Raw genomic sequence first — 23,505 nt, 5'->3', positions numbered from 1 at the left:
TTGGCATGTGAGCAAAGGGGTTAAGTAATAATAACAACACAACAAGACAATAAATACAACTACTACTACTATCCCTACTACTACTACTACTAATAATAATAATAATAATAATAATAAACTATTCCTGATTTTACCTACTTAACCATGCTATAGCTTGCCAACTATATGAACCCTTACAATGGTCATAAGATAAGACTGGTAAGATTTTAAGATTATACAGCTCTCAAACTTCATCAGGTAACTGCTAAACAACTTCTGAAGCAACAACACTAAAGTTTATTCATAGACCTTACATTCTAGTTGACCTTGATCTATTACAGTGATGACTATGATAAGCAGGAACAGTCCCTTGAAAAAAAGGCAGCCACAGCTTCTCCAGAGCACAGGGCAGCAGCTAGAGCCCCACCAAAGCACAGAGCAGCAATACACACACACACACACACACAACAGGATTAGAAATACCTCATGTTCTCAAGAGGAAGTGGATTATTTGTGTATCCAGGAGTTTTTGTATTTTATCACAGATGTCACCTCCAGTTGCATAGCCTTAACTGGCATAGAAGAGTACTATCTACAACACACTACCTATCTCCCTTTATTTCAGATTTTATGCCACTAAAAGCTTCACGCTGAGTTTCACGATTGCAGCTCCTAATTAAATAAGTGATCAGGTGAAACTGATCAATGATGTCTGAAGGGACAATAGGTTGAGTGTTTGGATTTTCCAGGAGTGCCAGGGTCAATTGTTGCGAGAGCTCTCCACTTCCTTTTTTTAAAAATATAACTATGATTATAGTTGGACAGCTCTGAAAGAAACCTCTGTAGCTTATTTCAACTGTTTTCCATTAGCAGCCTATTTTCATTTAATACACTTCCTTTGTAACCAGGGAATTTCAAACCTGATGACTTTTAACATTGGTGTATTAATATGTAAATACACCAATAGGTAACAGCTTGAATAAGACACCAAAATAAATTATTCCAAGCTCTTTGTCTTTCATTAACACTGGTATTGCAACTGAGTCATTTTTGGCTGATTATTAGAAACTTATTTAATGTGATAGTGAAACTGCACCACTGCTTTCTCCTGCTCATGAGTCTCGATGGAACCAGGGCGTATTCTGCGGATTTCAGTGATGGCATCAACACCGGTGATCTTTCTCTCCTTCACCAGGTAGCAAGCCAGCATTGTCCCAGTTCTCCCATAGCCGAGTAGGCAATGCACAGCCACCCCCTGTAACAGATAACTTACTTCACTTAGGTGATCTTAACCCCTTAAACCCCACTGAAAACCCAGGACTTTTAGTAAGACCCCCCCCCCCTCTTAAATACAGCACAGACTTGGTTCAAAGCTTGAAATAAAGAGCACATTTGTACATTCTGTAGGAGAATTTTGAGACTCCCCATGAGTGTGATGACATCACATGTTAAAGTTAAGGTATTCCCATCAATGTTGATCAGACTGTTTCCTCCAAACTCTCGATGCTGCATGATAAAAATATATCACATGTATAACTATATCCTAATATAATCAATATGTAATCCAATAAACCTATATCAGTAGTTGCAGCTTAGCTTATGGAAACACAAGAAACCACAGTGTACACTGTAGAAAGAAAGCAAACGCAGAAGGCTTAAAAAAACCATACTTACTCAGCAGAAAATTAGTGCCAAATAGACATGCTAGAAAACTAATACTTTACAGTGACCCATGTGTAACCTGAATAAAGTAAAAAAAGTACAGGAGGCTATAACTCTGTGAACTTGTATGTATAATGGAAAAATACAGAAAGCAATGAAGTGTGTGCACAGTGAGAAAGTACAAAGTAAGGGAAAATTGGGGTACCTGTCCGCTATGATGAAGATTAATTAAGAACATCAATAGAACCGAAAATCAGTTTTGGGGCACCTGTCCACTATGATAAGATTAATTATTGATACATTAAGAACATCATAAGGACCGAAAATCATTTTGGTGCAAAGAAAGTCAAGTTGACCCATGAACAGGAAACTGAAACTCCTTACTGTGCCAAAAAGACCAGATGGCTGGGATTTTCAGGAATGTGTTAAAGGGGGGTTGTGGGCACAATTTGTGTATAAAATGTGTGCAAAACTGACAATCGGGGTTCAATTCTGCTGAATTGATCCGGCTTTGTGCACCTGTGCAATAAAGTCTAAAACTTTCTGAAGAGCTTGCTGCTGTTGTGTCTTTTCCCTCGTGAAGTTGTTTTCTACAGATTGGCGATTGGCGTGGAAGTCTGTCGGTTCCTAGACACGACATTTGGGGGCTCGTCCGGGATACGAAAGAGGGATCACTGAAGCTCCCGGCTCCTGGAGACAGAGGCAGAGGGTACTTGCCCCGTAAAAAGCCGTACAACTTATCAAAAGGTAAGAATATTCCACCATTTTTGTTTCGGACTAGGGCCCTGTCCCCTCTGACCTCCTCTGCACGACCGCCGGGAGTGGAATCCTCTCGTAAAACTAACCCGGACACTAACACCGAAAACTGAGGAGAAGAAGAACGGCGAGCTCTTCAGAAACGTGCGCTACGAACCGTGAGTGAATTGAGTGTGGTATAAGAACAGGACAATATATGTTTTTGTGTTGCACAGTGTGCTGGAACTAGGAATAAGTGTTTAAATGCATTGTTGCTGCTGAAGGTTTTCACTGTTGCTGTTGTTTGTTGCAAAGTGTGCTGGAACTAGGAATAGTGTTTAAATACATTGTTGCTGCTGAAGGTTTTCACTGTTGCTGTTGTTTGTTGCAAAGTGGGCTGGAACTAGGAATAGTGTTTAAATACATTGTTGCTGCTGAAGGTTTTCGCTGTTGCTGTTGTTTGTTGCAAAGTGGGCTGGAACTAGGAATAGTGTTTAAATACATTGTTGCTGCTGAAGGTTTTCACTGTTGCTGTTGTTTGTTGCAAAGTGGGCTGGAACTAGGAATAGTGTTTAAATACATTGTTGCTGCTGAAGGTTTTCACTGTTGCTGTTGTTTGTTGCAAAGTGGGCTGGAACTAGGAATAGTGTTTAAATACATTGTTGCTGCTGAAGGTTTTCACTGTTGCTGTTGTTTGTTGCAAAATGTGCTGAAACTAGGAATAGTGTTTGAATACATTGTTACTGCTGAAGGTTTTCACTGTTGCGGTGGGTTTGTTGTAAAGTGTACTGGAACTAGGAATAATATTTGAATATATTTTTGCTGCTGAAGGTTTTCACTGTTGCTGTTGTTTTAAAAAGAGGTGCCAGAGACTTGGGAGGAGAGAAACCCAAGAAAGGCCACCTGCAAGAGCTCTGGTAAAAGCATGTTTGGGAAAAACACTGTCCTCTGAGGTATAAAGTAAGAGAAAAAGTATTGTTGGTAAGGTAAAATATTGTTCAACTGTGTTTATGCTTAGATTAGATGCTTGTGCTTGCGCGGAACTAACGTTGTATTGAGTAAAAAATTGTGATTTATGTGTATGTACAACTATAAAGGAGAAGGGTGAAAATTAAATGATAAAGTAAAATAGGAAAATAAGAAAAGAAACGGGAGGTGTGTAGAAGGTAGAAGGGAGAAAATAAGTGAAAAAACTGAGGTTAAATATATATAAATCTTTAAATAGGAAAATAGGATAAAAGTGTTAAAGTAAACATAAAATAATGGGAAAAGGAGAGAGAACGCCGGTTGAAATAATCACAGGAAAATATCCTGGATGTAAAAAGGAGATAGAACATATATCAGAAAAATGGAAAAAAAGAACTAAAAGAATGGCGACAAAATGGCCTAAGGGGGGTACGTTTGATAGGGAAATATGCGATCAGATGGGAGGGGTAATAGCAAATTACAGAACAGGAGACAAGTCAGAAAAAAGAAAGCGAAAAAGAGAACAGGAAAAAAGAATTTTAGGATGGTTTAGGTCCGCTTCCCTAGAAAAATATGTAGGAATGAGTGGGGATCGCAGTGAAGAAATAATTCCTCCTCCGTATGCCCCACAGTCATCGGGACATACGGAAATAAAAGAGAAAAGCGTGTATCCAATAGGCCCGGTAACATCTGCAGTAACAGTGTGTCCAGTAGTAAAAGTACAGGTTCAGATACAAGGGTGGGTAGAACATGAGGAAAGTGAGGAACAGCTCAGGATAGAGAGAGCGCGGCTCGAGGAAGAAAAGGGAAAAATAGAAAAAAGGGTAACAGAGCTAAAGAGAGAATACAAGGAAGTGGAGGAATTAGAAGAGCTGTTAAAAGAAAAATATAACCAGTATGATGAATACCATAGCCAGTTAATAAAAAAGGCAAAAGAGATAAGAGACACTGAGAAAAAACAGCAAACGTCTAAAATATGCCAAAAGCCTGAACAGGTGGGGCCAAAAAGGGACGAGGAAACACATAAAAAATGCAAAACTGCGGGGTGGGGAAATTTTAGATGGGAAAAGCTCCCGTATAACACGTGGGAAGAGCTGAAGAAAAAAATTACCAAGAGAACAGATTCCCGAGATAAACATGAGACAAGTTTAACAAAAGGCACTACGAGTAAAAAGCAAATGGTAAATGGTAAATGGACTGCATTTATATAACGCTTTTATCCAAAGCGCTTTACAATTGATGCCTCTCATTCGCCAGAGCAGTTAGGGGTTAGGTGTCTTGCTCAAGGACACTTCGACACTCCAAGGGCGGGGTATGAACCGGCAACCCTCCGACTGCCAGACAATCGGTCTTACCTCCTGAGCTATGTCCCCCAAGCAGAGTATGAATTAGAAAACAATGAAGGGGAGGAGTTCTCCCCAGCAGAAAAAAGTGAGGTGAGCGACAATGAGGTATGCCAGACAAACAATAGCGAGGCAAAAGAGTCAGACGGGGGAGAGGGGCCTGCACAGGTGGGGGGAGATTTAGCTGGGCGATATCAAAACATAAGAGAAAGGCCGCCGACCCGGCGTAACCCAGCAGCAGAAGGATATAGCCATAATTCTAGTAAACCCAATACTATAGCACCATTGTTGATTAAGGTAGGGGGTGTACCCCGATACATTCCCTGGTCCACCCAAGATATGCATAATGTAATAACCAATCTCCCTGATTTGCAGAATGGAGCAAGCCACTGGATCAGGGTGCTGGAGGAGGAAACGACAGGCCGGATCCTGGCTGTGGGGGACCTGAAGGCTCTCCTGGGAAAGGTTGTGGGGATGGAAACAATGCTGGACATATTTGAGCAGGCTGGCTTTGACCGAAACCATGCGCAGTCTCCAGCAGTGGACGGTGGGCCGTTTGATAACGTGCGTAGGGTTGTTTGGACTGCTCTGCGATCCCTGTATCCCGCACGACCGGACATAACGACCTTAACGGGACCGCTGTTAAAAGACAATGAACTACCGGCAACATACATCCACACGCAGTTGCGCAGGTGGAGATTGTTAACTGAAAAGGACGTACAGGCAGATCCCATAATGACCACCCTCTTCCGCAAAGCCATCCGGGAGGGGATGTCACCGGAAGTGGGGCGCCGCCTCGATGAGGTGGTGGGACTGAACACCATGACACACAGAGAGTTTGTAGATCATGTGGTGCACGCTGTGGACAGACAGCGGAAAGAAGGGAAAAAGATGGAAGATCAAACAAAAGACATTCAAAGGAAGCTACTGCAGTTGCAGCTGGAGGAGCTGAGAGCCAAAGAAAAAAAGGCGAGAGAAATAAAGGAGCTGAGAGCCAAAGAAAAAGAGGCGGAAAAAGTGGCATCTGTGAAAATACAGTATATGGACAATGAATTCTTTGATTTTGAAGCCACTCCCCCGCCTGAACCATGGAGCAGCCGGATGGTGCCCCAGCCGACGGTGGTCTACGACTTCTCCGGCATCCCTCACCCAGTGGCCATGCAAGGTAATATGAAAGGGGGGGGGCACCCAACCTGGTGGGTATCAAAGGGGGGGAGGGCCAGGGAATGGTGGTCAAAATAATCAGTGGAAGGGGCAGTTGAATCAGAATAACAACATGCAAAATAGAAATTGGAACCAACAGAGTTTTCCTAATCAACAGAGACAGGGCCCCATATTTTGCTATGGATGTGGTCAGGAGGGGCACATAAAAAGATGGTGTCCAAACACCCAAGGGATGTACCCAGGTAACCAGGGGACTTGGGTACCTAATCAGCCTCAGCAATCGCAAGGTTACCCCAACTTGGCCCCACCTCCCCAGGCTAGGCCCCCATATCAGAGTATGGAACCTGTAAATTACCAAGGTGCCCAATAGGGGTGCCCAGAGAACCCAGGCAGAGTAGGGCAGCATGTAATGATAACAAACGGGCCAGAACAAGAGCCTATAATAAATGTACAAATCGGAGGAAAAATTGTCCCTATGATGATAGATACTGGAGCAACATGTACATGCATTAAGAAAGAATATGCTTTACATCTGCCACTGTCGGGAGAAGTTATTCAAACAGTAGGGTTCTCTGGGAAAACAATGTTAAGCCCGACCACAAAACCGGCATTAATAAAAATAGGCGCAAAAGAAGCAAAATTAGAGGCCGTAGTAGGGGATATTAAGACACAAGTAAAAGACCAAGTGTGGAACACTTGACAAAAATATGTTGAGACCCAGATCCCGCAGGCAGCTGAGCCAGAATATGACTTACATTGCACTATGAGGTTCGATCCCTACCAGGATCCAGATCTAGAAAGAGAGTGGGGTAAGGGAAAAAGAGAACGACAATATATGGTGTCAAGTGCGCTCCTGATAGGACAAGAAGGAGCAGCGTTAAACGTAGAAAGGACCCCATGGATTGAGCAGTGGTTTTATGACGAAGGTGCGGCCCCACACATAACGTTAAAAGTCAATCCAGGCTACCAAGCTAAGGACTTAGGACCTATGGTTAAGAGAGCAGAAGAGCTCCAGTTCAGGCCAACAGAAAATGCTTTAATTTGGTGCACAGCAGATCAAAAAATGATCAAAATTATGGCAAGTGCTCAGATGTGGGGAAAGCCCCAATTGGTGAGGGTACTGTGGGAAGAGAAATCTCAAAAGTGTGGTGTTGCAATATGTTGATGACTTATTACTATGTGCAGATACAAAAGAACAGTGCATAAGGGGGGCAAAGGGGGGACACAAGGTGTCCAGGAAGAAGCTGCAGCTCTGCTCTCAGAAGACGGGGAGAGCGGAGGGACTGCGGGCGCTGACACCAGCCCAGAGAGCAACAGCACCAACAGTGCCCCTGCGGGTCCAGTGCGAGAATCGCAGGCCGGCTTTCCAGTGGAGTGACGCGCAGACCGCGTACTCTGGATTGGAAGATATACCAGGAACCTACCACCTATGAGGACTGCAGCAACACATCGTGCTACGAATCAACGTGTTAAGAAATTGTGTATGATAACTTTGTGGGGTCACTTAGAATAATACGTACAGCTTTGATATGTATAATCAAATTTTGCGACTGGAGAGAGTGTTGGAGGAACCATGGGAACAACGTTACATTGAGGAATCTGATACATTTGGATGCTGCTATGGCAGCAGGGGATGCGCAGGCACCCAACATAATATACATGGGGTGGTGCACACCCGACACTGTCTGACGCTGAGAATAAGAATACAGCGAGGGGTGTTTTTCGGGGCCATGAGGTTTGACCCCGAAAGGGGGGAATGTAGGAGAATTTTGAGACTCCCCATGAGTGTGATGACGTCACATGTTAAAGTTAAGGTATTCCCATCAATGTTGATCAGACTGTTTCCTCCAAACTCTCGATGCTGCATGATAAAAATATATCACATGTATAACTATATCCTAATATAATCAATATGTAATCCAATAAACCTATATCAGTAGTTGCAGCTTAGCTTATGGAAACGCAAGAAACCACAGTGTACACTGTAGAAAGAAAGCAAATGCAGAAGGCTTAAAAAAACCATACTTGCTCAGCAGAAAATTAGTGCCAAATAGACATGCTAGAAAACTAATACTTTACAGTGACCCATGTGTAACCTGAATAAAGTAAAAAAAGTACAGGAGGCTATAACTCTGTGAACTTGTATGTATAATGGAAAAATACAGAAAGCAATGACGTGTGTGCATAGTGAGAAAGTACAAAGTAAGGGAAAAGTGGGAAAGTACAAAGTAAGGGAAAATTGGGGTACCTGTCCACTATGATGAAGATTAATTAAGAACATCAATAGAACCGAAAATAAGTTTTGGGGCACCTGTCCACTATGATAAGATTAATTATTGATACATTAAGAACATCATAAGGACCGAAAATCATTTTGGTGCGAAGAAAGTCAAGTTGACCCATGAACAGGAAACTGAAACTCCTTACTGTGCCAAAAAGACCAGATGGCTGGGATTTTCAGGAATGTGTTAAAGGGGGGTTGTGGGCACAATTTGTGTATAAAATGTGTGCAAAACTGACAATCGGGGTTCAATTCTGCTGAATTGATCCGGCTTTGTGCACCTGTGCAATAAAGTCTAAAACTTTCTGAAGAGCTTGCTGCTGTTGTGTCTTTTCCCTCGTGAAGTTGTTTTCTACAGATTGGCGATTGGCGTGGAAATCTGTCGGTTCCTAGACACGACAATTCGTACCAAAATGACCAAATCCCCTGATCACATTGGAGTTTCACTGTGTAAATATACAGAACATATTTATTCTGAAAAACAACAAAGAAATCCCAAACTTTTCTTCATTCTGTAGTGATTATATGTACTTTTGATACTGGACCATAGTTCTTGTTCCAATCGTACCCCAGGATATATACACCAGGATAAAAATGGATTGGAGTGGATTGAAAAAAGCAGCAAAATTTGAAATGCATTCTTACAAAGATGGGCTCAAATGTCCCCAAAACCTCTCCAGATGCTAATTCCATTGAGTGTGGTACCCTCTGGAATCCCACAAAACAAATATTCTTTATTTACCCATCCTCTCTTTTTGACTAAGCCCCGTATTTCAGTCAAATGGTGTCCTTTTGATGAGCGTCTATATATAAAAAGTGTTCATACTGGTTACTAAAGGTTATCAAACTAAATTCATTGAAACAATCAAAACGCTTGGTTTTATCTTACAGTGTCCTCTGACCTGCACTCACCTGTCCGGCTCGCTGTAAATCAGGCTTGTAAGCAGTAGGCTGATATAATTTACATATGAATAAAATGTAGTACAGTGTCCCAGCACCGCTTTTATTCCTTAACAAAGCTTACAAAGGAATTTTACAAGGAAGTGTGAAGTGAAGGAACTCATGTCTTTCACCAACAGCCTCACATGCAGATACATACAGATCTCACCCTGATCACAACAAGGTGAGAGTCCACAAGGAGGAAAATGACAAAAATATACAATCAAATCAAACAATTTACAATATTGTACACTTTATCACGACTGCAGTGTTTTTTATGCAAGCATTCGCCTGTAAACAAAGCTCCAATAGACAATTGCGCTAAGCTTCCACTGCTGCACAATGCAAAAAAGCAAAGTGAAACTAACCGGGTACACAGTAGTCTTGGCTATCCTGCAGCTACTTTCACTTTGCTTTTTCACATTGCACAGGAGTGGATGTTACAGTAACCTTACAATGTTGTCTTTTTTAAGCTAATTGACTTTCGAACATAGTTTATGGCTTTCCAGTCTCTGTGATGCTCACACTTGGAGTTATAAAGCTTTAAACAGAATGGGCAAGGATTGGGCAGATCTGGCATCTGTGCAAAGGATTTAATTAAACGCTTAACGTTAGATAGTTACAAGTGCCTTATTTTTCCTCTCCGGTTCTGCTACTAGTTGTCCGGAGCCACATCGAGCAGTTTTAAGTTGCGGTCTTGGTGTCTCTGCCTCAGCAGTAACTTACTCTAGACTTAGGGAGAAATAAGGTGATAGTTATGGAGTAAAAATGTGGCCGCAGCTGTGTGAAATTCGATTTCCAGTGGGAGTTTGCCTGCCAGCAATGCTGGCTCATTGAACACCTCGAGACCAAGATCCTTGCTGGACTCCAGAGTTCTAGGAACTAAGTAGCATGTCCTTCATGGAACTGGTGTGCACTCCACAACTGGGAAGGGGGAGACTCCAGAGTAGGCAGGGAGAGAGAGTTGGGTGACAGTAGGGCACAAGAAAAGAGCATGCACACCAAATAGGGCATCTCCAGAGGTTGTGGTGTCCAGACCCTTGACCATGAGAGTGGGAAGACTGATGAGCCACTGGGCACCCAGATGGCCACATCCTACCAGAAAAGGAAGCTGGTGGTAGTCTGGGACTCTATTAGAGGGGTAGACAGCATAGTCTGTTCACACAAAAAGGTGTGTTGCCTGCCTGGTGTACAGATAGGAGATCTTCTGAAGCGTGCAGACAAGCTCCTAGCCAGAACAGGGAGAGACCCAGTGGTTATGGTTCATGTAGGAACCAATGATAATAAGTAAGGGTAGGTTCTGCAGGACAAATCTGTGGAGCTAGCAGAAAAGATTAGGAGCATAACCTCCATAGTACTTTTTCTGAAATATTACCGGTATCACGTGCATGCAGAGGGAAGCAGTTTTATTGAGAGGTTTAACATGTGTCTACAAACCTGGTGTAGGAAAGAGTGGCACAGGCAGGGTAGGACATTTTCATTTTTTAAAGGCTTTTTAAATCCAGGGACATTTTCAAAATAACATTTCAGCTTTGTCACAAACATTAGCAGTGACCTACTAGTCTCATAAGCCGCATTTCCACCAAACGTTACCGGAACTTTTAGTCCCAGGAACTACTTTTCAAGGAATTAAAAGGTTCCTTCAGCCCATTGTTGTCTGCGTTTCCACCGCGGTCTAAAGTCCCGCAAAGATTAGGCAAATTAGCCCACTGACGTATGAAAAAGCGACGTTGTCGTCGGTCCATCTGTCCTATGATTTCTTCTGTAACCCCATACTACCACCGAAGTAGCCTACATTATTTTCTAATAACCGGGACAGCCCGGAGGGGTTTATTCCACTTATATACAACGGGTTACCAACAATGATTATATATGGTTACTTTTGTATTTATAGATTTTTATCGATTTAATCACCTGGAATTGAAATATTCTTCTGCAGCCGTTTGGGCATATTTTACCGTTGTCAAGCAAAACTGTCGTTGGTAGTTGAACTTGGACCGTTGTTATGCAACAAATAGGATATAACAGGCCAATAGTCAGATTGTAACTGTTTCATATATCCTCTCAAACACATTCATTATGTTTTTATGCAAACATTCACTTTCATGTCTTGACATCCGAAGCGACAGAATGCATTCACATTTCCAATATAACTGGCAACAACAGCAGAAAACATGCACACGTTGTAAACAATTTGCTGTTTGATTACTTTCTCATCGTCAAGTCCATATAGTCTAATCGCAAAATGACAAGAATAGAACGAAAACTCGGACTTGCGTGAAAATTTAAATTAGTATTGGTACAGCCACCGTTTGCTTTCCTTCGAAGTTACTGCTAGCCGAGCAGCTAAGTGTGCCCTCCAGACGCGAACCATGCACCATAAATTAGTCCATAGTCTTCCTGGTCTTTTTGTGGAATTGAAGAATGGCAGAGTAAAATTACGGCAGTCTGAAAAAGCTAAAGGGACGATTACTAGAATTAACCTGTTATTTTACCGTGACAAAAAGTGCGGAAGGTGATTTCCAGTTTGCTTTTACTGTATCACCAATGTGAATTACGCAGAACTACCACATACCTCACATAACTGTATCAAACGTTTTGAGTCAATTACAACGGGCTAACAAAGAAAATCCGGAAGAAAATATTCAGCAACCGAATTAATCAGTTTGAATGTTTTGGTACGTAATATGCTGTCCCAGCACGAATGCTTAGCATTTTATAAAACAAATACTAAAGCAAGAAAAGAACAGAAGAGTACACGTTATACTTCCAAGACGTTGGCAGGCTATAACCAAAATTAGGCTACTGCGCCGCATAACATACAAGTTTGATTTGAAGTTATTATGAAAATAAATCGGTTTGCGGCTGCATATTTTTAAACATGGCAGTTGAAATAAAACAAATAACACTGCAAGTAGTCGACCAATCAGAAATTTTCAGCGCTTGCGCCCCACCCCAAAGGTTCCGGTACTTTTGGAAAGTACTACCCCCCGAGCAGGAACTTTTTTGGGGGTAAAATAAAGCCCCCGGAACTAAATTTAGACCCTAGTTCCTGCGGTGGAAACACACTGAGTTCCTCAAAAGGTTCCTAGTTCCGGGGTAAAGTTCCTGCGGTGGAAACGCGGCTATATATGGGCAATTGGCATCAATATCAATAAAAAATAGGTGGGGAAGATTGTGGCATCACTGGGTTTCTGATCACGAAGCAATCCATAGTAGCTATGAGGTGGGTGGCGTCTTGCAATTCAGAACACACAAACTTGATGGGAAATGTAATGATCACAGAATTCTTGTTCTATGAGTGTGATGATGTATGTCCACGCACATCCTTACACGTGTATTTGCCTTTCCAGATTTTTTCTCAAAAATAATAATCCTAATAATAATAATAATAATACATTTAATAATACATTTCCTAACAATAATAATGAATAAAATAATAAGTAATATAATATAATTAAGGCTCATTGTTTTCATTTTTAATCCAAGAATTTACCGATGCTCATTTGGAGTATCTTTTAAAAAGGGTGAAAATCGGTAGAAAAATGTCAAATGCAAAAATATGGGTGCAAATCAGATCATAAGTATAAGAATACAAAGATCAGGGTGAAATTAGATTTTAATTCCAAACACTGATAACTTACTACTTTTCATTGGATAATCAGCAGTTTGTGTGCACTTTCTCCACATTTTTCTCTCCACTATCTATTTCTGGAACCTTGTTTCGAGCCACCCTGCATGCTGAATCACCAATCATTGGGCTCCTGTGCATAGCAATTGTTGCTAACCACCACAAAGTCCACCAAGCTTTTGTTTCAAAATCATTACCTTATGTGAGGACTGTAACTAAAATGAGGAGTTGTAGGAGTCTGTATACCCAAGGGTGAAACTTTAGTTTGAATATTGAGGGTGGCTGAACTGCAACCTTCTAGAGCGGTCTGGGGGCATGCCCCCATGGAGGAAAATTTCTTAGAATTCTTAGGGGAAAATATTTCAGATTACGAATCAGTGAATCAAAATACTGGATGAAGTTGTGGAGCAGTCATGGCTTAGTTACTGAAAATCACAAAAAACTGAGGAAAAAGTAGCAGAAATCAGAGATTTTTAACATTCATTTATTAATTTAATTAATGGATCTCATGCTCAACAGTGGGAAATGATTGAAATAACATACGCAACTATACAGAAACGGTAACAAATGCTTGAAGGTTCAAAAAAATCAACAGGCACTTGCTGGCTACTCGGAACACCCTACGGACGAAACACTCAATCAATTGGCTGGTGCATTTATTCGCTTATTTCGGACCACCACAGAAAAAAGAGCAGGCTTTTTTGCTTTTTTTTTTTCCAGAAAAAATCATTTTAAAAACTGTAAGACATAAAAATGACAGCTCTGAGAGCAATAAGGCTGAATATTGTAATATGTGTGCTAAGGTTTTTTTAAAAACTACGGGAAGCTAAGAGGCTCTTTGAAAGGCAAATTGGCCAAGATGCAAAAAAGTAATCCTGACCTAAACATTTCTTTCAATATTGTAGTAAGAAAAGGAAAGTCAAAGAGGATGAAAGGTGCACAGGAATAAAGGATCATAGCCTTACAAGAATAAGGATACTACTGTTGCCTTAAATAGTTACTTTGTTGAGAGTTTTACTAGAGAGGTTAACGATAGACTGTAGGGCATATTCAATAGTCAGAATGTCTTGGAAATATTTATATGGAGGATAAAAAGTACTGGATAAATTACATATACTAAAGACAAATAAGGCAGCATGGCATGGCATATACCCAGGGGTACTTAAAGAGTTAAGTGAGATTATCTTTAAACCACTGGCAGGTGTTTTCAGATTTAGTCTTTAGAAACTGGAGAAATATTAGAGAGCTGGAAGAAGGGTAATGCAATACTAATATATAAGAAAAGGGACCATACTGTTAGTTCAACTTGCATCGAATGTAAAATAATGGAATCTATCATTATCATATCAAGTAATCTGTCATATCAAGTTAGAATTGTTTCTTGAACATAATATCCCAAGGGATAGCCAGCATTGTTTTTGCAAAGGAAGGTCATGCCTGACAAACCTTTTGGTGTTCTTTGAAGCTACTAGCTACAAGTGTTTTAACTGTAACAAGGTTTATGATATTTACTTAAATTTCCAAAAATAATTTGATATGAGAGTCTTAGTAGGAATCACAGGACGGATTTCATAGTGGGTTTGGAACTAGCTACAGGGTAGAACACAAAGGGTAGTAGGAGGAATCTTATCCAAGCAGGGCACTGTGGGAAGTGGAGTTCCCACAAGGATCGTTGCTGGGACCACTGCTCTTCCTCATTTATATCAATATCATATCAGTAGTGGGCGGAAACCTGGCAAATGAAATTCAATACGGCTAAATAGTAAAGCTCTACATGTGAGATGTAAAAACATGGATAGGATTACTTTATGGGAGGAACCATATTGCAATGTGCTCAATTTGAAAAAGTTGCTCAAAACCTTTCAGGTTCTACGCACTGTGCTGTAAAAGCAGTAAATAAAAGGCTAACAGGAGGCTCGGATGTATAGGCAAAAGTATCGAGCATAAATCCAAGGAATTTATGCTTATCTTATACAACACATTTGTTAGACGCTCTGTAAAAGGTTCAAAGAAGGGGAACCAAATTGATTCCTGGTATGAAAGATAAAAACTATGAGGAAAGGCTTGGAACCACCTAGTGTAATTATGAAAATCTTACTGTGGTGTGGGGATGGCTGGTTTAAGCAGCCACACCTGCCCTGGGTCAAGCTAATTAGACCTGGCCAGTTGGATAATTGGTTAAGAATTAGATAATTGGACCCAGGAACAGGAGTGGCTGCACCTGTGCGTAGTGAGGTAATCACTGCGCACAGGTTAAATCTTCCATCCCCACCCACACAAGGAAGCTTCTCTTTCATGACAGTGTTTTAGATCTGCTCACTTGGCTGTAACATCTTGCCGAACCCTCGTAAATAAATCTGGACTGCTTGAACATCATCTCCCTGTGTCTCTGTGCTGGAAGGCCCCTAGGAAAGCCACTTCGGTGGCCTGTGGCAGGCGTGTTTGTCACACTTACCTCTCCTTTTGAGTTAGCCTCTTCAACAATGGACAGAAACCTTTTTATCTGATCCATACTAGGAGCACAGAAGTCATCTATTTTAACACGGTGTAGTTTCAATTCTGGACAAGTGTCGTAATAGGGAGGTCTCCGCTCACATAAACAGACCAGGTGCTGAATATTATTCTCCAGGAGAAATTGATAGTGAGCAGGTATACGAGGCATAGCCAACCCCGCCAGCTTGTTTGGAACTACCCAGGAAAAGTTTGGTGGTTGTGTAAATGCCATTCTCTGACAGATTTGAAACCTAAGGAGAAAGGAAACAAAATGGATGTCTATAAATGCAGGAACTGATTGGTTAGCTTAAATGAATGATTAGTAAAACAATTACAAAAACCATTTAAGCATCATATTATCGGGTCACACGCCACAGATGCAGAAGCACTTATTAAGTTGGCTTAAAAAGCCAACTCACTCTTCTCCTTATTATTTCTTCTTATTCCACCTAAATTTTCTGTACACTACTCCTCACACAGCTTTTCAGCTAGACCAACCAAATTTGGCCCGTAGCTTCACCTAGTATGGGATTGCATTGCTTGTGCTCTCGGTGTCGATCATTCAAATAGTTTTGCGATATTTACAATTTTATTTTAAGACAATTTCCATTAATTAACATTAATAGAATGTTCAGAATCTGAACAACACACTTGCAGCTGACATCACAATCGGCTGTCTTGCAAGGCTTTTAACAGACAAAATCTCTGGCAAGGTGAGTAATGTTAGCAACATTAATGTGAGTTCAACCCAGTATTTATTTCAACAAACACACACTACACTCTGACCGTCACGGTTCGCCAACAGAGTAGCGCCCCTCCTGATATAGCGGTAGCATTCCAATGCAGCTTGCGCATGGATTGCTCACATTTTTTACATCATAAAACCGGAAAACAGATCGGCCAAAATCTCCATGTGGCAGGGCTGGGTTTCTGGGAGAGGTTCAGGGCAGTCTGAGGACCACGCCTACTGGTTAAGTAGGCACACGCACTTGGAGCGCTTCAATAATTAATCCAGGTATTTTAAGTGTGCTTTCTTCCCAGTAGGAGTCTGTGTGACCGAGGAAGACATAAACAGAGAGAGAGAGAGAGGAACGTACCAGCACGAAAAAGGCTGGAAAGTGCTTTGTAGTTTAATCCCTTAGCGCACATGCCAAATCTTGCCAATCCTTGCCCATTTAGGGGGTACCCTATTTAAAGCTTTATAACTCCAGATGTGAACATCACAGAGACTTGAAAAATGGCTTAAATTGTACAATTTACAATACTAACGCAGATTAGTTTATATTCATAATTTTGGAAGAAATAGTGCCACAAATGCAATTGTCTAGACAAAAAATCAAAAATGAATTTGCACTTTTTTAGTTTGCAATGAAATACTGAGAGATTACATATATACAGCAGATTAAACTATACATGTGCTGGATCAAAAACTTCTTGACCACAAGTTCATAAAATCTAAGGGTGGATATGTTGAATTACTCTCGATGCATGAAGCAAAAAATAAGCAGTGTACCCAGCGTCTCCAAATCTATCCAAAATGTCTAAATTATGCATTGCTGTGAATCACAACATATTCACGTATTCAGTCGGAATTACTGTCCGTACAGTGGTCTAAAATATCTAGGGGTCCAGCAACATATCCAAAATCTCTCCAAAATTGAATAAAATGTTTTTTGTCCATTATAAAGCACATAAAAGAGCTCCTTATGAAGGTTTAAGATGAAACATTGCTATCAGATTTAAAAAATAATGCAAAAAAATATTGTCACACAATGCGGTACAGTACCTAAATGTGTAATAATTAACTCTTGTATGTATTTCTATACTCTGTACTCTCGTATGTTTTCTTATATGGGGATGGGATGACATGAAAACAATTTTCAACCGTCCACCACATTTTGGCAATGTTCCAACTCTCACGTCATCACTGTTGCATGCTTCACAAAAACTATTACACTACCATCCAACACTTACATTGCAGTGTGAAATATCCTCATTATAAAATACCACTAACCTATTTAAAGCCACTCAATTTAAAAAATAACGTATATAACCAAAATATTTTCAGCAGTAACACTTCGGTTAAGCTGATCTATAAATCTTTATTCCAAAAGTAAAATTAGACATATTATACATTGTTATAAAGACTATTCTGTTGCCTATTGGATAGATGAACTGTCGATCAAGCCAGATTGTACTACAAAGGACGACACCACCGAAAACAGCATGTGTGGTATTACGCACAGCTATTTTGGAAGGTACCCAGGCGTCACAAATGAGTGTATATTTCACACCAAAAAATTGTCCAAGACTATATATAACCGCTCCGTCTGGAAAGGGACATCTCTACGCATAAAACCAACGATAAGGTTGTATATTTATTCCATATTTAGTCACAGATATTGACAGTAGAATGACATGGTATAATTTTTGAAAAATTCATCCTGTTTATTTCAGTGTTCTGTGAGCAGCGTTTTTCACAGCTGTACTGGCATACCTTCGGCTATTGTTGGCTTTATCTTGTCACTACAACGGAATACAACATTTTAGTGGTAAAAGAATGTTTTCATGTATGCCCAGATCGACACTATTGTTCAGTGTGTCATGCGTGGGGGGTGTAGTTACAGATGAGACTGCAGGGAGGGGGTGTTTGGTAAATGCACGACCAGCACAACAATGATCGAGCGGCGAAACTCCGTATTCGGCATAATTGTCCTAAATTGTCTACTAATAAAGCTAGAACACCGAGTTTGAGTTTTCAACTCATAATTTGGTTGCAGGAGCACAGAGGGGCTTTGCGCTAAGAGGTTAATTACCCATACTTCAGATGTATATTAAATGCTGTAATATGGAAACATCAGATACCCAAGCATCACAAGCTATTTTTATATGCCTTATTTACCGTACCTAATTCCATAAACCACTCAATGAAGATGAAATAATCTTTAATTATTTGGTAATCAATTTAAAAAATCTGAGCCAATGCTGAAAACAAATGCGTGTGAGGCTATGTATGTATGTATGCATGCATATATGTTATGTACAGTGCAGTGCGTAATTTTAACAGTGACAGTTTTTGTTGCTTATATATATACAAAAGGCTTCAATTCCACATCACCCAATATGGATTTATATACCCTCAAATTAACCACACAGTCTGCATTTTAGCCTCATATTTATTGTTTCATTCCAAATCCAGTGCGCTGCAGTACGGAGCCAACAAATATTAAGAAATTGTCTCACTTTTCAAATATTCATGTACTGCACTGTATATGCATTACCTTTTGTAGATTCATGCATATATGTATGTATGTACACTCCTGGGCAAAAAAATGGGCCAAGCCCAAAATGGCAAAATGTTAATTAAATAATGTGCTACTGTATAAGTGAATTTCCCTGTTTCTAGCTTTTCCCCAAACAGTTCACTGCAGCAAAAGTAAACGAGCAAATGGTGGCACAGGTCTCAGGAGTATATTTGTTTAATTCTTGCTAATTTTCTGACCAATGATTTGTTGTTAAGACCATTAAAAGCTTAATATTTTGCCATTTTGGGTTTCGCCCATTTTTTTGCCCAGGAGTGTATGTATGTATGTACGTATGTTTCTCCCCAAAATAAGATTGTCTCCATAACTTTTTGGGTAATTTGCATAAAATAATAGCATACTGCATGCCGTTTTGACATAATCCCACTCCAAACTTTCCATGTAAGACAATACAGTAATATAGTACTAATTTTAAAATGAGCATTTCGGATTGAGTTTTGCATGCAGAATCAAAATGTCTAACATGACCCTGTGTATGACTGACCAGGTCGTGAATAGGCCTACCTGTAAAATGACTCACTTGAAATGGTACTGCAGCGTATTCAAATAATCCCATACATTAATATAGGTTTCTTGAAAAAAAATGAATATTCTGGATCTGAATTCCTCCCCAATCAAAATGTCTCAAAATTCTAACACTTGTTTATGACATACCATGTCCTGAAATAGCTGTGAAAAAATTTACGTGAAATATTACTGCAATATTTTAAAATGATCTCACTCCAAACTGTCCATGTAAATACAGTAAAAGTCCCTACTGAAAACAGGGACATTTTGGATTGGAATTTCTCCCCAACATCAAATTGCCAAACATTTCGCTCTGATCATTTCAGAGGTCCTGTCACAAACACACTGTCAGATTTTGGAGAAAATTTGAAATTGGGGCAAAAAATACATGTCCACAAATGGACCTGTTTTCTATAGCCTATTCATTGTTTCCCATATAACAGTACTTTTGAAATATTTACTGGGTGGTTTAAGGGAATTATGCACGGTAATTATGGTGTGTTTTTAAAACGGATAACTGATATTTCCATATTAGAGCCTTTAAAATACACCTGAAGTAAACATATTTTAATGCACTCCCACCCTGCCATTTCACCACTTCCTACCATGTCAGTTCTCTTTAAGCATGATTCACAGGAACTATTTCTTGGCCAGCTAGCTTTGATGCAAAGCACAAAACCAAACAAGCGAGCAAGCAAGCCAACTCGTCAACTAACTGCCTATTTAGCATCGCTAGTTTGGTTTAATTCAATTCAGTAACATCAGAGCATCAAATAACGCACATAGATTAAGAAGAGAGGGTATAGATGGAGGGTGTTAAAATATGATCTGGTGATATTGATGGAATAATAAGGTTATTATTCCATTATTATTAATGGAGCTGGAGTAATAAGGTTAAGCTTTTCAAGCTTCAAACTACAACCTCCTTACAGCCTGATTTGTTCCATTTCGATCGGTGCTGGAAGGTCCAGTTCCAGCCTTTGAGGCTGCTAAACAAACTATTTTATGTTATTTGAAGGTTTAGTGCAGGCTCACATTCAGGTAATTACTCAAATATTGCATCGCAGGCTGATGCTTTTCGGATTTAGGGCGTGTACAAGCTATAACAAGCCTGATAGATAAGAAAAGTAGTTGATCATAGTGTATCTCAGGTTGTATTTACTACAAGTGGACAGACGCGCTCGCGGCGATGTTCTGCGAGCGCAGGAGCAGTGCCGTTATATTTAGTCACAGTTCCAGCTAGCTATAAATATCGAAAATATGCTTCCATTCACAAGCAAACTGTCTGCGTCAGCACGAATATAAACTGTATAAAAATGCCCGGAAAACGAAATGCGTCTTTACTTGTAGGCCCACATGCCCGAACTAATGCTCGGGACAAAATCTGAGTAAAATTAATCTCGGCGAACGTTTTCTTATTAGGGTAATGTTCCCCCACAGTCTAGCTTTCAGCTGGCACTCCCGAGCAACTTAATTAGTTATGTCAGCAAACGTTTTCTTTTTGTTTGGACAAAGTCCACTCTTCTAAATACTTATATAATATACACACCTTTTCACTTATCAGTCTTGCTTGGCTGTCTTGGCTTCATCACGGGACCACAGAAAACACTGTCAGGTTAGGTGTGAGCTAGTCTGGACCAGAGACTGTAAAAACGCACGCATGTACTTTCCGGAGCAAAACAAAGGGAGGAGCCTCGTCTGTCCCGCGGAGCCAGCGGATATGTTTTTCCTAGGATGAATCTGGGAAGTTCCCGCCCTCAAACGCCAGGATTGGCCAGGTCAGCCTGTCAGTGAGCCTGGCAGGAGTCTGGAAAGAGAGAAGTTGCACCAAAGATTAACGTTATAAATATCACAGATGTAAGTTTGATTAATTGTCCTGTCACATACGTTTATATTTTTACTATCGTTCATTTAGTCTTTAGCATGTAAGTGAGACCGATGTTATCACCTTAGCGCGAAAGTGAAACCGATGTTATCACCAGTGCTGTTGTACTGGTGATAAATGAATTTACCTCAGGCTCGAGAGCATCTAGCCTGAGGTAAATTCATTGATCATGAACTGAATTGAATAGGATAACGTTAGCTAGATACCAGGTAGCTAGCTAGCTAGCATTCGCAACTACAACACCGGCGTTCACACGTTATAGTGTAGAATTGGCATCCCTGATCCACCCAGACGTACGCGAATTATACATACAACTTACTTGGAATGTATATATCTGATCCCAGGGGTGCATCATGAAGAAAGAAAGAACACACTGAAGAAAATGCGTGATACTGTCCTGGAAAACATCACTGACTGTCCACTGTTGAAGGTCAGATTAATTCACAATAAACATGGTAGATTAATAGATCATAGCTACCACAAATTTTGAGAAAAAGGTCTGACGTGAATTACAAAGTACACATTTTTACACCCATACCATTTGTAGGATTGCCTACCCTCAGGGCACACAACACATATCCATATCCATATCAAAATGTATCTTGTTACAAAATACATCTCAACTAAATGTATCAAAATAAAATACAAAATACTGGAGCAAGAAAATGTATCAAGATAAAATACATGTATTTTGTATTTTCAAAATACAGGAAAATACATTTGTAACATTGGGTATTCTGAATTTGTTAAAAATGGCAGAACATTCAGATTTTTATAATGTACACAAGGCTCTGGTGAGAGTTTGAACCATACAGGAAGCAAGAACAGGAAGTAAAATGCTACTGTATATGCATATGCCTGTACTGTGTATGTACATAGTGTAGCGACCGTATTGGACAGGATGTCAGTGTTTGTGTTCATTTGATTTGTGTCTTTGTGGGCTGCTAGCCACAGACATGCCCTGTGTGGTTGATGACGGGACGTCCTTGTGGCTGGTAGGTCAGTGGGTGAGAGGGCGGGTCGGAGAAGGGCATTATGGGAGGGACCCGGGTTGTCTGTGTTCTTTGGGCGGGATGCTGGACAGGAAGATGGTGTGTTAGAAATGTTGTAAAGAAAAGTTAATCTGTTAAACTGTTGCTTTTGGCGTTGCTACAGCTGCACAGTAGCCTGTTCGACTTAAATAAACCGCAAATTTGCGAACTCTTTTATGATGTGGACATTTCTTTTTCCCCGGTAGCGAGACCGCTACAATATTTTACCCTGGCATAAACACACTTGCACACATATCCACGCATGCACACAAGAACACTCACACCATTTTCACACAGTATATCCCCAAAATGCCAGACAGATTTCACCTTACTGTTCAACCTTTCTTCTTGGACTTGAAATGAAGAAATCACTACAAATAACAAGAAGCTGTGTTCAAATACTTGGATTAAATGTTTCAACAGAGCTTTTTTGCCAACTGCCTGCTTCATTTTTTAATTAATCTTCTGTCATTTAGCAATCAAACACGCACAGTGTAAAACCTGTGGGTAAAAAGGATACGCGCAAATCACCAGTGGTGGTAAACAAAAACGGTACTCAAGAAAAAGTATTGTTACATGTTAAGGTTATCATAAACATAAAATGGGTACAAACACCCAATCTTCCTCTTCCCATTAGCTACCCAACTGACAAGCTAACTTGCTAACCATTAGCTATGCACCAGCCTACAGGGCTCCAGACTAACGTTTTACATTGGTGGCACTGGTGCACCTAACTTTTTAATTTGCACCAGCACATAATTTAGGTGCACCCAAGAAATTGCAGCTCATTCGTGTCACTACAATCAGAAAAATGTATTTACACAAAATTCAGGAACTCAGCTTTGCTCGAAGGACTGCATAATTTATTTTTATCGCAAAATGTGGATCATAACACAGCTACATTCACAGTTTATACTGCTCACCCAACTCTGCGCAGATCAGCACAGATCTGTCTGCCGTGCCGTGAGTTTGCTTACACTGTCTTGCCCTCCCACAGGCAGCTCAGCTGCTGCCAGTATCCCTAGCTAGCTAGCTGGCTCACTCACTTCTTTAGCCACACATGTATCGATTGTTTTTATCTTTAGCCTTTAATCTATGGCTTTCAACATGTGTACATTCTAAAAAGTAAGATATATTTTATATAGTTATTGCAGTTCAGATAAAATGTTAACCTTGACAGACAGTCCACTGCACTGGTTGAGGCAGGAGGAAGCATGTGTTGGCTTGCTTGGGAGATTGACTTACAGAAATACTTTGAGTAGTGTGGGCTTACAAAATCACTGTGTGTGAGTGTGTCTAAGTGTATTGCTCTTCATTTTAAGATGTATTTACATTATTTTTTATGAATCATGGAGAAAGTATTTTGAGTATTTTGAAAATACAAAATAACTCCACTCTAAAGTTTGTATCTTGTTACAAATTACATTTGAATTTTTTCAGCCCTGTCAAATACAAATTACAAAATACTCAAAAGTAATTGAAATACGTATTTCAAATACAAGTAACAGAAATACTGCCCATCTCTGCACATATCGCATATTAAGTTAGCAGGCTAGGTGTGAGATG

The 23,505-nt window shown here is 40.2% G+C and overlaps 2 protein-coding genes across 4 annotated transcripts; one reads left to right on the top strand and one right to left on the bottom strand.

The window, feature by feature from the left end:
* Nucleotides 1–21,968, bottom strand: LOC118234617 (dual specificity protein phosphatase 23-like). Of its 2 annotated transcripts, XM_035431285.1 has the most exons (4): nucleotides 21,228–21,968; nucleotides 20,573–20,830; nucleotides 15,156–15,444; nucleotides 1–1,234 (listed from the first exon to the last, which is right to left on the bottom strand). In XM_035431285.1, exons 3-4 carry the CDS (start codon nucleotides 15,423–15,425, stop codon nucleotides 1,049–1,051), a joined length of 456 nt encoding a protein of 151 aa, XP_035287176.1. In that variant the 5' UTR covers nucleotides 15,426–15,444; nucleotides 20,573–20,830; nucleotides 21,228–21,968; the 3' UTR covers nucleotides 1–1,048. The 2 variants fall into 2 exon arrangements, with proteins under 2 accessions (XP_035287176.1, XP_035287182.1); XM_035431291.1 differs by lacking the exon at nucleotides 21,228–21,968 and having other exon boundaries at nucleotides 20,573–20,831.
* Nucleotides 2,244–7,739, top strand: LOC118234599. Of its 2 annotated transcripts, XM_035431259.1 has the most exons (3): nucleotides 2,244–2,388; nucleotides 5,061–5,850; nucleotides 7,035–7,739. In XM_035431259.1, the coding sequence occupies exons 2-3, from the start codon at nucleotides 5,160–5,162 to the stop codon at nucleotides 7,280–7,282; spliced, it is 939 nt and encodes a 312-aa protein (XP_035287150.1). In that variant the 5' UTR covers nucleotides 2,244–2,388; nucleotides 5,061–5,159; the 3' UTR covers nucleotides 7,283–7,739. The 2 variants fall into 2 exon arrangements, with proteins under 2 accessions (XP_035287150.1, XP_035287142.1); XM_035431251.1 differs by lacking the exon at nucleotides 2,244–2,388 and having other exon boundaries at nucleotides 4,697–5,850; nucleotides 7,035–7,731.
* Nucleotides 21,969–23,505: the final 1,537 nt, after the last annotated feature.

Source organism: Anguilla anguilla, chromosome 1, assembly GCF_013347855.1.
Source record: "Anguilla anguilla isolate fAngAng1 chromosome 1, fAngAng1.pri, whole genome shotgun sequence".
In the NCBI taxonomy this organism is placed as follows: Eukaryota; Metazoa; Chordata; class Actinopteri; order Anguilliformes; family Anguillidae; genus Anguilla; species Anguilla anguilla.
This window is presented reverse-complemented; position numbering and strand designations above follow the sequence as displayed.

What these genes read in the sequence shown, in the direction of transcription:
- LOC118234599 (XM_035431251.1), top strand. Translation starts at nt 5,025, where the DNA reads ATGCATAATGTAATAACCAATCTCCCTGATTTGCAGAATGGAGCAAGC. An exon ending in TCACCCAGTGGCCATGCAAG is followed by an intron (nt 5,851 to 7,034) that starts GTAATATGAAAG and finishes TACTATGTGCAG; the next exon opens with ATACAAAAGAACAGTGCATA.
- LOC118234617 (XM_035431285.1), bottom strand. Translation starts at nt 15,425, where the DNA reads ATGGCATTTACACAACCACCAAACTTTTCCTGGGTAGTTCCAAACAAG. An exon ending in AGGCTAACTCAAAAGGAGAG is followed by an intron (nt 1,235 to 15,155) that starts GTAAGTGTGACA and finishes TATCTGTTACAG; the next exon opens with GGGGTGGCTGTGCATTGCCT.